Source organism: Cryptomeria japonica, chromosome 8, assembly GCF_030272615.1.
Source record: "Cryptomeria japonica chromosome 8, Sugi_1.0, whole genome shotgun sequence".
NCBI lineage: Eukaryota > Viridiplantae > Streptophyta > Pinopsida > Cupressales > Cupressaceae > Cryptomeria > Cryptomeria japonica.
This window is the reverse complement of record NC_081412.1, coordinates 298,096,870-298,115,435: the sequence shown is the minus strand read 5'-3', so window position 1 is coordinate 298,115,435 and position 18,566 is coordinate 298,096,870. Positions and strand designations below refer to the sequence as shown.

Here is an 18,566-nt window from a genome sequence, read left to right as displayed (position 1 = left end):
CATCTATCTATTTATTTTGCATATAATTTTTTCTATGATATATGTATGAGGGGGATACAGTTTTTTTCACAATCAGAAGGTTTTTTTTGGGTATATGCTAACCACATCTTTTTTCTATATCGTCTAGTTCTTACTTCGGTTGTGATATACCCTTGTCTAGAAGACTACATCATATTACAGAAATAAAAATAAAAGTGAGCTTACCATTAAAATTTAGAATAACCAACTCTTATAATAGTAAAAATTATTTGATTGCCACCACAATATAAATACTCAAAAACATTAGTGGACCATTCTACAAGCTATGGTTCATAGGAATATAGAGATTGCACTCCTTTAGGTAGGCCTTCTAAAAGTTTCTCTTCACCATGCTTTGGAGACCCTTCATTTAACTATGCAAAACGACATGAATTAATGAGAACCTTTTATAGTTTCTTTTCTCACTCAAATAAGTTCTTAATTTAACTCATGTACTATCTGTATGAGATCTCTAAACGTCAAAAACAAAGTATCAACCTTAATAAATCATTTTAGAGTTTATAAACCCTTATGATTCCACTATTTATAACATTCTTTATCACACTTCCATAAAATCAATGTCCCTAGAATTAATTGTCACCTTACAAATAAACAATCGCAAATACTTGTAAATACTTGCAGTTGTTTTTGAGTTACAATTCAATAAGTTTAATAATTCTACCTAAATCATACATAATTCACATATACATAAGGAAATCAACTATTTTTCAAAAGACTAAAAATTATGTTTGGAAATGTGAGAAAATAAGACTAAAATTAATGTTTGGAATTGTGAGAAAAATCATGTTTTTTGCACCACATTCATAAAGCATCCACCTATGCTTCGTTATAGAAGAAATTAAAACTAAATGAATCAAGTTATAACAAATAAACCTTATACACATCCACAGTTGTGACAAGGTAAAGACATTCTAAAGTATGTGAAAATAAAAGAGACCAAACTTTGAACAAGCCTATGCCCCTCCTTTCTATGATGGATCCCATGTCAACTTAAATTTCTATGTACAAATGAAAAATAGCACACAAAGAGGATTTGATCTAACAATGAGTGCATTCTATCAACAAGATCAAATATCATAGATATCATGGTCCAAATAACTTAAGTATCATCTAGGATTCATGCATCCATCAACAATTAGCTTCAAGCACATGAAATCAAGGTAGGGTTGAAGGTTGGGCAAGAGCATTGACACATTCAAGATGTTGAGGTGAAATAATATGTATGTGGCATGATGTATTGATAAGTGCATAGAATGAATATGATGTTGAAACTACGATTGTGGAGACATGCTAGAAGTTTCAAAAACCCTAAGATGAGGTTAATAAAATTTGGTCATTTTTTTATGTTTCATGGTTAACATAGACTAATGTTAATCTTTTGAAACCATAATAATTGTGATTAGTAAAAAGATGTATATGTTCATAAAGAATAAAACTATATAAAAAAATCAAATCTTCTCATATGAGAATTTATTTAGTATATAATGTTTTTTACCATATCTTTCACCTATATCTACGAAGAGGTATGAAGAATTTGAATGTTTATGAAGTGATTTGTTGATATCACTATCAAACAACTAAAATAAATACTCAATATGTTCCTCATAATTAAGCTAATGTTCTATGCTAACTTTATCTAATGCATTTAACCTTGATACTTAGCTATATAAAAATGTTGTTGAGTGCATGTGCTCTTTGTGCTTCCTTGTTGGATATTAACGAGCTAGAGTTACACAACCAAATGTCTATTTGTTAAGCCATTTCTTTCAATCATTCCTTGAAACATATATCAACCATTTTTTGTAACTTTTAGATAAATTTCTCATATTTTACAACAAAAATTGAAAATTCATATTTCTTTTTAACCGCACATATTTGAGAACACCAATAACAAACTTATTCATGTAACCTAAAGGTACCTTGACAAGATTTCTTAAAATATGAAAAACCTTCATAAAATGGATTGAGTCTTTAAATTTTTTAATTTGGTGCCTACTTAGCTCTTATGCATACACATTTACATTTTTTATGACATTTTTGCATAGGAAAAATTTAACACTATTTTCATATTTTCCTTATTCAATCCCAAAGACAAACATCAAATTTTAAATGTACATGAACAAAAACAATCAAACATATTGATCCATATTTTCTTATTTTTTGCCATGAAAAAATAGCATTTTCCTAAATTATAAATTTTGATTCATTCTTGTAGCCACTACTATAAAATATAGTTCCAAGCTTAATAATGTTCAACTTGTTGGAACTACACAATTTTTAATGAAAATGGTTCAATAAATAGTTTCCATGTAATACCATTGTGTTGTCAAGAACAATTGAATGCTTTTCTTATTCTCTATCATTGAAATTCAATATTAATATCGGGATTTGATAACCATCATAGAGGTGTTGAATATAGGTTTTACTATGAGTGAGGTTGGCTATTTGCATTTCTTTTGTTTCTTCTTAGTTTATAGATACCTATTTTGTTGCTGCACATGTATGGTTTTGTACTATATAGAAGTAGAAATAGATGTTGATTTACCAAATGTGATGAACATGTGTCCATCCTTGTTAATAGGTTGTAGATTCAATTTTTGGTGAAAACAAACTCCATTGAGTTCGCTAACCATTTGTGCAAACAAATTTCAAGGGATTTGCCACTCAAAAAAGAGCGAGATGAATGTGTAGAAGCGCTATGTCCTTAGATTCAATCAAATAATTTTTGGCACTTGAAAAAACCTTGCCACTTCATTCGGAAAATGTCCACCACTATTATCAAACACAAGAAAAACTTAAATATGTAGCCATAAAAGAAAATGACCAATTACTAATTAATGATTTAATTTGAATGATAGATGATAATTATGCTCCACCCCCGTCCAATATACTCATTCAAGTATAGTTCTTTAAAATTTGAGGCATTTTCTCATATTACCATGTCAATAAACATTTTTTAAGATCATTTATAAAATTCATGGCTAATCTATTGACCAAACACTACTTTATAATTTATAAGACATTCTATATAAATTACAATAGATGTAACCATTGCAACTCTATTATAATTTTGGTGTAAAATTTCCAAGCTGTTAACTAGAACGAATAGTCCATTAAAAGCATGAAGTAAAAATTTTAAAATAAAAGTGATAGCTTGAACACATATCATCAATCCAAGGTCAAGATTTCATTTGAAAAATGTATATAGAAAAATACTAACTGCACATGTAAGATATTGTAAATTAAATTAGTGCATTTTATATAGACATATAAAATTGTGTTTTCTAACATATTAACTTATATATAATTTTCTATCAGTGAAACCCTTGCACCTCCTTTTGGTGCAAGTGCTAGTATCATAGAAGGGAATATGATGATTGCATCACAATGCCAAGCTCACTCCTCCACTAACCTCTCAAAGCTACTTGACTTTATCGATTGTTCCCTTTTAAATATTATGGCACTCTTCCACTATCATTTGAATGTAACAGTTTCATATAGTTGGAGACAAGTGGCGAGGGTTCTATTTTATTTGGAGTAATAAAAAGACACCTCTACAAAAACCAAAGGATGGCATATTTCATGAATTTACCCATCATTTGCATGTCAAATTGTTTCAAAATTGAATTTTTGTTTACGATAATTTTAATGTCATTGTAGATGCCTCTCTCCATAACTAGTAGATATGTATTTGAAGTGTGGGGTAATAAAAAAAATAGTGTGGTTTCATGGAATGCCATGACTGTGAGATTGTATAGAATGGTGTTCTTGATGAGGTTTTAAGGATTCTCAATGAAATGTTTCAAGAAATATGGTGATTGTTGTATGCATACAAAATGATTTAGTTGAATTTTTTTAAGAAAATGTAATACTGATGTATAAAGCTAGTCTCCATACATAATGTCTTAATCTCAAATATGGTGTCATGGACTAAAATATTTCTAATATATTCACAAAATGTTTTCAATAGAAGTTCTTGGAAATTTAACTAAAGTGCAATTGTTCGGTACAAAGTCTAACTACACAACCTTTGCTAGCATCCTCCCAACCTATGCCAAATTAGGAGCTTTAGAGCAAGGTATCAATTTCTATCAAAACATTAATGAAATTGGATTATGGTGAGATAGGCATACATGCAAAATGTAGAAGCATGCACATGATACACCCACTTTTTGAAAATTTGTCTCAAAAAAATATTATCTTATAGAACACTGTGATCATAGGATATGTCGAAAATGGATTTTGTAAGGATTCTTTTAACATCTTTGAACAAATGAACACTCTAAAACCCAATTTGACTATGTAAATTTACTTGTGTTTTACAAGCATGCAACATTTAAAAAGGTTTAGCAACTTTAATGCTATGTGTGAAAATAAAATAAAAATACTTACATTAAATAGTTGGATTGACTTGGTCATAAAATAATACATGTTTTTTTGTATAGATGTGGTGGTTTAGAATTTATTATGTTTGTGAAATCTATAAATTTCAAAAAATATTTGCATTTTCTAAAATTATATCATTTTAGTTGTTGGTGTAAACAAATATTCATCATGGATATTATTACACTTAAGTTAACTTAGGATAATGCATCTCATATTAGTTTGGATATGAGACACTTAGGGAAGTGTGCACATAGGGATATAGCTTGTAGGAGAAATTCTACCTTTTGTGGTCTTATTTTGCTGTTACACTCCACATTCGGTGGGTCATCCACCTCTTGTGGAATATTATATTATTTCTCCTACCTACCCCTAGTATTTCTTACCTACCCTTGTTTCTCATTGAGCCACATGTCATGATTGTGTGCTCATACATCCATATGGCCTTGCCTATATAAGCAGGCTCATATTCATTGTATTGATGAATCCAGTTGATCATTTGTATATTGATGAGAGTATAATTTTTTCTTGTCATTCTATTGTATCTCTTTATGATTTTCATTGTGCCCTTGATCTTGGAAAAATCTCACATGGTATTAGAGCTATTGGGGCTTCATTGATTGGTTTTGGGAGACATCTTGGAAGGCTTCTATTTTTGGATTTGAGGTACTGCATGTTTTGGAGGCATCCTAGAGCATTTTCGACCTCACCATTGCATCCGGGAGGCCATTTCCATAAAAATCGAGTATAAACTAGATCTATTTTGGTGAAAGTCGAATTTTGGGTGTTGGAGAAATTTTTTGCCCAATTCAGGTGGTACGGTATAGAATTTTCGGATTTTTTCAAAAAAATAATAATAATTATGAAAAATAATTTTCCAGTTGTCTGTACCTTTTTCCCAGTCAGCAGCACACAGTCAGAACCTAGTCAGCCGCTCAGTTAGTGCCCAGTCAACATTTTTTGAAAAAAAATTAGATCCCTCTCCGTTGAGCAGTTTGGATTTTTGGGTCAACTTTGGAGGCTCATAACTTGCTCAATTTTGCTCCTTTTTTGGTGCAATTTTTTTTAATTGGGCTAATTTTTCGTTCTCTTCGTAGCGGTGTGGTTATTTTATGATTTTGATGAATAGGTGTTTCATAATTTTTGGATTCTCTCAGTTGTACCTGCCCAATCCTCAATTTTGCAACTTCAAAGGCTTCGTTTGAGCTCATACGACCTCTTTTTTAGGTGCCATTTTTTTGAAAGTGCATATTTTTTCGTGTAATTTCATAATCTATGATTAGTTTTTAGACATTTTGAGTGGATATTGTACTTTCAGATATTGGTCTTTTTTGGCCTATTTGGTACTTGTAATTTGCTTGGATCTTAGTTTAGATCTCTTGCATTATTATTTTGAGTCTCTTTTGGCCTCACCGAGGTAGTTGTAAAGTTGAAATCAGAAGTCCACTTTGCCATTTTTTGCAAGTGGCCCATTGTACACGTACTAAGTATAAAGTGTCAAATCATCATTTTGGGGGTGTTCTTTGATTGAGTGAATTTGGGGGGGTGTCTTGTGTGATTGTGCCTCTCTTTCCTTGTGCTATTTTATTTTTGTTGCAATGAGTCCTCATAAATTTCCACCTTTAACTCCACATAATTATGCATCATGAAAAATTAAAGTATGGAGCAAATTAATGGAAAAAGGTCTCACGCATTACATAGATGGAACAATAGCATCACCACGTGATCCTAAGGTTGATCCTAATGCTCAGTTAGAATGGCTCACTAACAATTGCATGGCTCTTGGAACTTTGCGTAAGTATGTATCAGATGACCTCATTTTTCACATTGAGAAGTGTACTACAATCAAAGAGGCTTGGGATATGTTTCAAAAATTGTATAGTCAAGTTGATGAAATCAGAGGTTACAAGATTGACAACGAGCTCACCAATTTGGATCCCAAGAGTTTTGATACAATCCAAGATTATGTCACCAAAGCAAATGAGCTAAGAGAAAAGCTTAAGGATTGTGGAATTGAAAAAAAGGATGCTCAGTTGATATTCAACTTGTTGGACAAGCTTGCACCAGAATATGCAGCATTTGTTTCAAGCTTCCAAACTCATCATTTGATAGTGGGGAATTCCTACATTATGCCTCCATTTGATGCTTTCACAGAAATGTTGATATTGGAACAATCTAAGTTGTTGAACTTGGGACTTCTCAAGTCTTCAAAGTCCAAGGCTTTGGTGGCTAATCAAGGGAGTCAAGGCAAAGATTCCAAAAATTAGAAGAAGCACTCTAAGTCAAAGCCACAGTAGGAAAAAGGACAAGCATCCTCTCCATCACAAGGCGATTTTTCATCCTCTTCCAAGAAGGGGACTCCACCCAAGAAGGATAAACCAACTTGTGCTTATTGCAAGAAGTATGGTCATGATGAGCATCGATGCCACACCAAGCAAGTTGATGAGTTGACAAATCTTCTTAAAAGAAACAACATCAACTTGCCATCCACCTACACAAAGAAGGATTCATCTCCTTCCCCTTCCTCACAGTCTAAGGGAAAAGGGCAAGCATTTGTGGCTACAACAGGTTCTTCACAGCAGTGGATACTTGACTCGGGTGCCTCTTATCACATGGGTTCTACAAAGGAGGAGTTTTCTTCATTGGAGCCATCAAAGGTACCTCACATTTACATAGGTGATGATACACAAGTTGAGGTTGAAGGGAAAGGTTCAGTTGACATGGATGATGGAACATTTGAGAATGTTCTCTATGTTCCTAACTTGTCTACCAACCTTCTCTCTAACTACCAAATCACTCACTATGGGAATGGGAAAAAGGTTGAGTTTACACCTGATTCAATTGTGGTAAAGGAACTTGATGATGATGCCTTGGTAGCAGTGGGACAAGTCAATGACAACTCAAGGCTTTATTCATTCTCCCACTTTGTGCCAAGTTCTCCTTCTAGGGCCTTGCTTACTCATTCGAATTTAGAAAGTAAGCTATGGCATGAGAGGTTTGGTCACCTCAACTACCGCTATCTTCAGCAGCTCAGCACTAAAGACATGGTCATAGGTCTACCTTGAATCAGTTTTTTAGAGGGTGTATGTTCAGGTTGTTCCATGGGAAATCAGCCCGAGGAGAAGTTTGATAAGGGGAAAGTTTGGAGAGATTTGGAAGTTCTTCAACTTGTTCACAGCGATGTAGCAGGTCCATTTCCAGCACCTTCATTTAGTAAGGCCCGCTATGTCCTCACCTTCATTGATGAATACTCCCACTTCACCTGGGTCTACTTTCTTATTCATAAGAGATGTATTTGACAAATTTCAAGACTTCAAGACTCGTGTGGAGAAGCAATCTGGGAAAGTGGTCAAGATTCTTTGTATAGACAATGGAAGGAAATATGTGAACAAAAGAATTGAGGATTTTTGTACATTTGAGGGGATTGATCTTCAGCATTCTGTTGCTTACACTCCACAGTAGAACAGAGTTGCAAAGCACAAGAATATAACTCGCAAAGAAATGGCTAGCTGTATGATTTATGCACGTTCTCTTGATCCTGCCTTTTGGGCAGAGGCTATCAGTTGTGCCACACACATCCAAAATTGGGTTCCTCACAAAGCTTTGACAAGTATTACTCCTTTTGAGGCTTGGGTTGGTAGGAAATCGATTGTGAGACATTTCAGAGTCTTTGGGTGTCCAGCATGGGCTCACATTCCTTCGTAGAAAAGAAAGGCATTGGAACCTCAAATTAGGCCTTGTCTTTTTGTTGGATATCCTGAGGGTGTTAAGGCATATTGATTGATGGATCCTGAGACACATGAGGTGTTCATTGAGAGGAGTGTTCATTTTGAGGAAAGCTCTCCCATCTTAGCCTCTCTACCTCCTCCATCTTCCTCCTTTGTGGCTAGTGATGCTAGTGATTCAGATGATGAGACTCCTTCAACTCTGACTTGCAGGGTTACACCTCCATAGGGTCCACTTGCAGTTGAGGAGCCTCGTTCTCCACCTCCACCTAGACCTCGTTGGGCTCGATAGACACTTGAGTCAGTGGGTTCTCTTGTTGGAGATCATTCAGATACACGGAGGACTCGATCACAACATCAGGACCTTCCACATGCATTCATTGCTACCACTTCTGATCCATAGACATTTCAGGAAGCATCAGGGGTTCCTGAATGGGACCACGCTATGGAGGAAGAGTATAGTTCCTTGATGAGGAACAACACATGGGATTTAGTCCATCTCCCTAAGGGGAGAAAGATGGTTCGATGTAAGTGGATCTATCGGACCAAGTTTGCAGCAGATGGTAGTGTGGATAAGTATAAGGCTCGGCTTGTTGTGAAAGGTTTCTCTCAGGTTCCAAGTGTTGACTATACTAAGACCTTTGAGTCCATAGCCAAGATGAACTCCATTCGCTTGACACTTGCTATTGCCGCAGCTCATGGTTGGGTTGTACATCAGATGGATGTGACGAGTGTTTTTCTTCATGGGGATCTTGATGAGGAGATTTATATGAAGACTTCCTTGGTTTACAGACTAAGGAAATCTCTCTATGGCCTTAAGTAGACCCCCAGGGCTTGGTACACCAAGATGGATTCCTTTCTTCTCTCAACAGGGTTCACCAGGTGTCATTTCGATCCGAATGTCTACATTTTGCGATAGGATGACTCTCACTTGATACTTGTGCTCTATGTTGATGATTTGATCATTACAGGGAGCACCACATCCATCATTAGCAGGGTCAAATCTGCTTTGCATGACAGATTTTCTATCACTGACTTGGGTCTTTTGCACTATTTTCTCGGGATAGAGATTTTACAGTCACCTTTTGGGATTACATTATCGCAACCCTAGTATGCTCTTGATCTACTTGAACGCTTTCATATGGCTGATTGTAAGCCTGCCCCGACTCCCTTTCTTTCAGGAGTCAAGCTTGAGGCTCAATGCTCTTCTCCACTAGTTGATGCCACATTGTATCGTCAGCTTGTGGGTAGTCTCATCTACTTGACTCACACACGCCTTGATATTTCATTTGCGGTTGGCATGGTTTCTCACTTCATGCAGGAACCACATGAGCTTCATTGGAAAGCTGCCAAACGCATTCTTCATTACATCCAGGGTACACATCACTATAGGATTCACTATGCAGTAGGCACAAGACTTCACTTGGTTGGCTACACAGACTTCGATTGGGCTGGCAATCTTGATGATCGTAAGTCTACTTCAAGTTACAACTTTCACTTTGGTTCGTGCCCCATTTGTTGGAAGAGCAAGAAGCAGCATGTTATTTCTCTCTCTTCGAATGAGGTTGAGTATCGAGGAGCTATTAATGTAGCAAATGAGACCATTTGGCTTTAGCAGATTCTCACAGAGTTTGGGTTCACCACTCCACAACCGACAGTTCTACATTGCAATAATCAGAGTGCTATTGTAATCTTGAAGAACCCGGTTCAACATCAATGAACCAAACACATAGAGATCCATATGCACTACATCCGAGAGTTGATTCAGGAGCAAGTCACTGATTTACAGTATTATCCTACAATGGAGCAGGTTGCCGACATCTTTACCAAACCTTTCACCAAGAGTAAGTTCCAGCAGTTGTGATCTCTCTTAGGGGTGTGGGATGTCTCATTAGGGGGGGTCAGCTGACTTCCCCTTCCTCTTTTATGGGGGGGACTTTTTCCCCTTTGAGGTTTTGTCCTTCTTCTTTGAGTCTTTTTGCACATTCATCTCTCTTTTGGGGGGAGTTTTTTTTCCCACTGGGTTTTCTCCCTTTCTCCATTTGTGAGAGATTGCATTGCATAGTTTTTCTTGCATTTTCATTTTGTACATGGGTACCTATCATGGCCTCATAGATGAGACCCATCTTGCATTGTTGACTTGAGTCTTCATTCCCCTAAGTTGCACTTAAGGGGGAGTGTTGATGTAAATAAATATTCATCATGGATATTATTACACTTTACTTAAGTTAACTTAGGCTAATCCATCTCATCGTAGTTTGGATGTGAGACGCTTAGGGAAGTGTGCACGTAGGGATATAGCTTGTAGGAGAGATTCCACCTTTTGTGGTCTTATTTTGTTGTTACACTCCACATTCGGTGGGTCATCCACCTCTTGTGGAATATTATATTATTTCTCCTACCTACCCCTAGTATTTTTTACCTACCCTTGTTTCTCATTGAGCCACATGTCATGATTGTGTGCTCGTACATCAATATGGCCTTGCCTATATAAGCAGGCTCATATTCATTGTATTGGTGAATCCACTTGATCATTTGTATATTGATGAGAATACAATTTGTTCTTGTCATTCTATTGTCTCTCTTTATGCTTTTCATTGTGCCCTTGATCTTAGCAAAATATCACATTAGCTTTGATTGAAAGTGACACCTATGTTGTGAAAATAATCAATCTTACAATATATCAATTTTAATTATAAAATGAAAAATGAAATAATATATTTGGAGAACATTATTACTTCTATGTGTACACACTTAAAAATAATTATTTTAATTATTTTAAGTTCTTGAAATAATTAATTTATTAATTATGCCTATTTTTAATTCCTCCTCAATATTAATTAATTACAATTAATATTGTCACTATAGTTTGTTGATTGATTTATTTAATAAATCAACCCCCTTTTTCCTCTAAAAATCCTCAATATTAAATCTCCTCAAATTCCCCCTCTTAACTAATTCATTTCAATTAATTAGTTAACCTAATTGATTCCTACAAATCACCTTTTTCCTAATCCATCATTAACCTAATAAATTCTTCTAGAAACTCCCTAAACTCACTTAGCATTATTCTCCAAATTTTTAATTCTCTCCACTCATTCTCTCTCCTATTCAAATCCTCTTATAAATCCTATATACTCTAATCCCACTCCTAATGAGTTGCTAGTGGCTAATCATCATGATTAGCCACAAAGTCAACTCCTTGTCCCTTCCATCCAACCACTCTCCTTAAATGCTCTTTTCCTAGGTGAATGTGAGATTTTCAAAATCTCACATTCCTCTAAGCATCCCATCCTCCAAGGAATTTTTAATTCCTCTTTATTCCTCCAATCGCCATGAGCATCCCTTTTGAAGAATTTTTAATTCTTCATTTCCATCCCTCAAGAAATATCCTATCCCTTGTTCTTCCCAAGGCACATTGGGAAGTCTTCCCAATGAACCTTGAGAAGTGTGGAGACAAGAAATGCCTTTAAGGCACATCTCTTGGTCTCCACACTTCCTCTTGGGCCTTGTGTGGGATCACAAGGAATCCTGACCCTCCATCTTGGGTCAATCCTAGCCCTCCATTTCTCCTCCTCTCTTCTTATAAATTGAGGACTCCATCCCCTCATATCTCATCTCCAAGTTTAGTAAATCCATGCTGCTAGTTTGTGCCCAAGAAACCATCCTTGCATCCTTACCATGCCAAAATTAGCACTCATCCATACTTAGCCATTTCATCCTTCAATCCTTAATCCATTACATCCATTTGTGCATGATATTGGAGAGCCAACTACATTCAAATCACTCAAAGGAGCATATCAAGTGGAGCATCATCAAGGGGTGCCTTCACTTCACCAAGCTCGATCCGAGGGAGAAGGTAAAAGTTTGTAAGGTATAAGCGTTGTCTTTATGTTTACAAGTAGTTTGATTTATGTTCCATGTTTTTAATTTGTTTTAGCACTTTGTTTGCATACTAACCACCTGAATTCACCTTGTTGCTTTTTACCATCTTCAGTATGTATTATTATTGAATATTTACAATATTTATAATGATAAACAAAATTATTTGAAACATTAAAAATAATGAATGTATCTTATTTCAATTTTATGTTAAGTAGCACCACTCCTTAACATGTTCAACACACACAAAAAAAAAAAAGGTACCAACTTCCAACTTATGAATAGCTCTTGATGAACCATTGGATTTATCATGGGTACAATCTAACAACAAAGACTTACAAGATCTTTGCTAAAAACTTTAATGGGGGTTAAAATTATTTTTGATAATTTCTTCATAAGGATTCTTTCTTGTTTACATCAAACTAAAAATACAACATTTGTATCCAAACAAAAGATTGATGATCTTGTACAACTTTTATAGGATATTGAATTCTTTGACAAAACTTAACTCCAATCATAAAAATACAATAAAATCATATTTTGTTTGTATGAATTTAATTAAAAGATAATAATAATAATTTTATCCAAATTCATATGATTCATATGTATTCTGACATTCTTTGTATATTTATGTTCAACTTGCTTATTTCTTATAAACTTGTTCAATGCCAATCTTAATTTATCATAAACAAAACCTAAGAACAAATATTTATATTTCTATAACTAAACAATAACATTAAAATTAAAAATATATTGAAACGCAATGAAAATGGAGATTAGTGGAAAATCAATATGAAATCATGTTAGTAAAGAACCTTCAACCATAAGTATTACATGAAGACAAATTCATTCAAAGTATTATCAAAGAAGATTAGCACAAAAGGTTAGTTAGGCAATAAATAAACAAAATGAATATGATACTTCTCCATAATGCTCCTTATGCCACGACTCTTCCTTATAGTCCTCCTCCTCTCCAAGATCCGGCTACTACCTAAAGTATACCCTCAACTTGAGCACTAGTACAAAAGGATGTAAAAGGGAGGATGAGAGATGGTTGACGATAGTCAGGTTTGGATGTTTGAAGATGTGAATGGACTATTAGATGTCAAATATCAATTCCATCAAGTGGAAGAGCTAAAACATAATACAAATACTTCCTTCAAACAAGCATTTAAAAATAAAGTAACAATGCATATGGATAACTCTTGTGTCCCCTAACAATGAAGGAAACATCTCTATTTATAAGCAAAATGGACAAATAAAGGGTTGAGATTGAATTGGTAGAGGAAAGGTTAGGATTGATTGAGGAAGTGTTGATCCTCAATCCATGTGCTCTCTTTTAAGCCAATCACATGTTGACAAGTGTCAACAAGGGAAGACTTGAGAGGAGATGGGGACGGAGCATTAAATGCTTGAAGACTTTAAGGAAGCCATTAAAGGCTTAAGAGGACTTTGAAGGAAGCTATTAAAGGCTTGAAGACTTTGGAGGAAGCCATTAAAGGCTTGAGTTGATGAGTTTTGGGTTAACATTTGGTTTAAGAATGTGCAAACCATAAAAGGGTAATTAGGCTAATAATAGGGGGTTCAAAAATGATTAGGAGGAGGGTTAACTTCCAACTTGCATTTTCTAGAAGATGAAGTGGGTGAGAGAATTTAAGAATTTAATTATTTAAATGTGAGAGATGAGATTTTTAGAATTTTAAATAAATATTAATTTATTTAAATGTGAGAAAGAGGATTTTGAGATAAGATGAATTAATTAAACAAATATCTTTTGTTTTTTTAATTAATAGTTGAATTATGGTTAAATAATCAAATAAATATCAAATATCTATTTAATTAAGAGGACAATATAACGTTGAATAAAAAACATAAATATCTACATCTATTTACTACTAACCAACGTCATTCTTAAACCCCACACACTAAATAACACGTTAAATCTAGAATGTATTCTTAAAGTGACAACATACATTAAGCAACATATTAAGCCTAGAAAATATCAGTCAACTATAAATATTTAGCACTTTTAAACCTATAAATATAAGCGTAATGTGCTATTTTGCTCTTAAACATAAATTAACTGTTGGATATTTTCCTTTCCCTGTAAGACTTAATTGCATCTGTCGTCTCTCTTAGTTGAAGTCTACGGTAGTAGTTCCATAGCCATTGTGTTTTCAATAATTGCAGACCATAATCGATCTGCTCTCGTCAGTCCGGATAAGGAATGATTCTTAGCCACAGTTTTAAATCCCAAAAAATTATGAAAACGATAAACGAAATAGCAAATCTTGTAGGTTTGGAAGCAGCTGTAAGGTTCAGATGCAGTGCTTCGATTTGCAAAGCATTCAGAAAAATGAGGTTCATGGACAAATTTCCAGCCGCCTGGGGCATGGATTCATTTCCATATCTTGCTCTGGTTTTTGCCCTTCCGCTGCTACTCTTGTTAAAGTACAAGAAGAAATCTAGACTCCCTCCGGGTCCTCTAGGATGGCCGATTGTTGGCAACCTAATACAGATTGTGCTCTCCAACCAGAACTTTCAAGATTATATAGAAAAAGGCCAAGGAAAATACGGTCCAATTTTCACAATCAGATTCGGGCCTCAACTGCTGATTATAGTAGCAAGCCGTGAGTTGGCCCACGAGGCTCTGATTCACAAAGGCGCTGTCTTTGCCGGCAGACCGCCCGCCAAGGGCTTCCGCAAGCTTTTCAGCGGCAACCAGATGAACATCAATTCCTCCACCTACGGTCCTGTGTGGCGAACCCTCCGCCGAAATCTGGTGAGCGAAACCCTAAGCTCTGCTGCCTTGAAATCCTTCAGAGAGGGCAGAGAGTGGAGTCTCCACCTCCTCATCCAGGGTTTGAAAACCGAAGCAGCGCAAAACGAAGGCGTGGTGAAATTGATAGAGCATGTGAAGCACGCGTCCTTTTGCTTACTTCTCTACATGTGTTTTGGACTGCAATTGGAGGAGAATGAGGTCCGAAAGGTGAAGGGCGTAATGAGAGAATTGCTTCTGAGCGGTGCGGGTGTCAAGTTAGAGGACACATTTCCCTTTCTTGAGGTTTTCTACAGGAAGCGCCGAGAGCAGATGTTGGGGATTTACCGGCGTCAACTGGAGACACTGGCTGCGCTTATTAACAGGCGCCGGGCGGAGTTAGCGGAGGGGACGGGCAAAGATTGCAGGGCGTATGTGGATTCGCTGTTTTCTCTGACTGTTGATGGCGGGAGATTTTTGACGGAACAAGAGATGGTGTGTCTCTGCTCGGAGTTCATTAATGGCGGCACCGACACCACAACGACCACGATACAGTGGGCCATGGCTAATTTAGTGAAAAATTCACACGTCCAGACCAAGCTTTATGATGAAATTGTAGGAGTTGTTCGTAAGGAAGGGGCTAACTTGGTGGAGGAGGAGGAGAAGCTTTCTGGAATGAAATATCTGGAAGCGGTGGTGAAGGAGGTGCTGCGCCGTCATCCGCCGGGGAAATTCGTTCTTTCGCACGCCGTTACGGAAGACGCTAGTCTTGGCGGGTATGATATCCCCGCTGGGGCTCTAGTGAATTTTTGTGTTGGGTTGATGGGTAATGATCCACAAGAGTGGAAGAATCCTGCGGAATTTGTGCCCGAGAGATTTATGCAGGAGGAAGTGGATTTGACGGGAGGGAAGGGGATCAAGATGATGCCGTTTGGCGTGGGGAGGAGGATTTGCCCCGGCTTAGGACTGGCCTTGCTCCACGTTGAGGTTATTGTGGCCACACTTGTTCAGAAATTTGAATGGCAGAGCAAAGCGGGAGAAACGGTGGATCTTGCGGAGATGGAGGAGTTTACTGTGGTTATGAAGAATCCGCTCCAGGCCGTAATAAAGGAGAGGGCTTCAGCTCCTGGTTATTAATTATTATTAATTATTAATTATTAAACGTTACAAGCTTTTTACTTTTGTGAGATTTAGTAAAAATTTCTATAGTTCAAGCTACAAAGAAAGTAGGTTGGGGCAATGATATAGTGTGATGGTTATGTCGTTGTGTGTTGTGTGTGGTTCTAGATATATATTAAAGGTTCAAGTTTTATAAAATTGTGGATTTTTGTGAGATGATGTGGTTGCCTATACTTGGATAGACATATATGCAAAACATAGAAGCATAGGTGCAAGATATGTGAACTATTTGACAAGTTGTTTTAAAAAAATGTGATCACATAAAATACTCTGATGGATTGTGCAAGGATGTTTTGAGATTCTTTGAACAAATCAATCTTTCTAAAACCCAATTTAATTATGAAAATTATATGCATGTTTTATAAGCATGCAATTGAAGAAGTTTACCATATTCCTATAGTTCATATTTTTTTTTACTATTTATATCTTTACCTTCAAGTTGCTTCTTTCTTATAAACTCATCTAAGATCTATTATATCATAAACAACACCTAAGAGTGCTATCAAACTAGCAATCACAACTTGGTGCAATGAGTATGCCAAAGAGGTGTGGAAGGTCAATTAGAAAAAAAAAAATGGCTTATTTTATGTATGCATTTGTGTAGTACATGAGTTCAACTAGCAAGCCATTTAGCAAATGATGTTGTTTGTGAAAAAAAGGTTTCAATAGAGAAGTGATAGCTTCAAATCAACTAGATGCATCCACTTAGATGGATCCCAACATGACTAAAATAAAACGTCTAAATCAAAAAGATAATCAAGATTTATTACCAAAAGATTCATATTATGTTTTCAATTGCGAGAGGAATGGAGAGGGAGGGAGAGATAAGGATATATAGAGAGAGAGATAGAGTGGGAAGAGTGAGAGAGGGGGTAAGGATATCAGATAGAGAGGAAGATAGAGATAAACATGGAGATCAAGGAGAGGAAACAATAATGAGAGATAATTGAGGGATAGATAGATATGGAAGAGATGAACATATATAGAGAGAGGGAGAGATAGATATGGAAGAGATGTACATATATAGAGAGAGGGAGAGAGAAAGAGAGATAAGAAGTGATATATAGAGAGGTATAGAGAGGGAGAGATATAGGGGTATAGAGAGATTGGGCGATAATGAGATATAGATAGAGGGATAGATGGAAGAATAAATATGGAGAGTTAGAGATAGATATAGAGGAAGAAAGATGGATGGATAGAGAGAGGGAGATATGTCTAGAGATAGAGAGGGATAGAAGAAGATGACCATAGAGATAAAGATAGAGTAAGAAAGGATGAGGGAGACAAATAAATAGAGAGATAAAGAGAGGTAGAGGGAGGGATAGATGGGGGGAGATAGATAGAGAAAGGGAGGCAATAGGTAGAGGCATATATTGAAGATGGGGAGGAGAGGGAGAGATATAGGTAGGAGGGATAGATCGAAGATGAAGAGCTAGAGGGATATATAGATAGAGGCTAATATAGAGATGAAGAAACAAATTCAAAAGGTTAATTAATTTATATATTTTTATCATATTTAAAACTTCGACTTATCTAAACTTTCACTTTTTAATATAAATTATAATAAAGTATCTTATCCAACACAACAAATACTTATTATTTTTATATTGATGATAAATAATTTTAAAAGATTACTTTTATATCTTTTGAAATATCAAATCCTTTTAATATCCATTAACACCCTTTGCCCCCAAGAGGAAAACCCTTTGCCCCCAAGAGGAAAGCCACATAGAAAATAAAACAAAATAAATGTGTACTCACTATTAAAGAAATAATTTTTATAAATTTATTGAAGAAAAATAAATTTGGATGAATGTTTTAAATGTGTATTTATAGGTCAATGTTTATATGTTTAAAGGAAAAATAATAATGGATTGCCTTTTTATTAACAAAAAAATAAATTAAATTAAATAATAAAGTTGTGTAACTTAATGTGGTAATAAATGAATATTGTTTTTAAATAATAATATATTAAATAATATATCACAATACCACTGTTAATTTAAAATACATTAAGTAGTAAAATAAATTGATAAAATAGTATTTTTAGAATTTTATGTTGTTAAATAAATTCTAAAAATAAATGAATTGTTAACATTATGTTGACCACTCATCCATGTATTATATATTATGAAAATTTGACAATACTTATAAGTTATATTATATTAATGTAATTTATTTTATATGTTATGGATTCATTTGTATATGTAGCGCTTCCCCTACTACTCGTGGTAAAGTAGAAGAAGAAATCAAATCTGCTTTATACGATCCAGAAGAGTGGGAGAGATTCATGCAGGTGGAAGCAAGGAGATGAAGATGACTGGCCATGCTCAATATTGATAATATGATGTGACATGTTAATATAAAGTAGAAATATAAATTGTACAATATTTTTTTTGATAATATAATATGACATGTTAATATAAAGTAGAAATATAAATAGTTGTTGCTAATGTAATTATAAAATAGTTGTATACTAGCACTTGCATCAGAAGAAGGGGTGCAAGGGTTACATCTATAGAAAAAACATTTAAGTTTGTATGTTTAGGAGACATTATTTATTGTTTATTTCACTAAGAAATCATGTGACAATATTTTTA

General features: G+C 35.2%; 1 protein-coding gene across 1 annotated transcript; it reads left to right on the top strand.

Annotated features, from left to right (window-relative positions):
• Nucleotides 1-14,153: 14,153 nt before the first annotated feature.
• On the top strand, nt 14,154-16,352 carry LOC131035895 (cytochrome P450 77A3). Its single transcript, XM_057967658.2, has one exon. It carries the CDS (start codon nt 14,257-14,259, stop codon nt 15,922-15,924), a length of 1,668 nt encoding a protein of 555 aa, XP_057823641.2. The 5' UTR covers nt 14,154-14,256; the 3' UTR covers nt 15,925-16,352.
• The last annotated feature ends 2,214 nt before the right edge of the window (nt 16,353-18,566 follow it).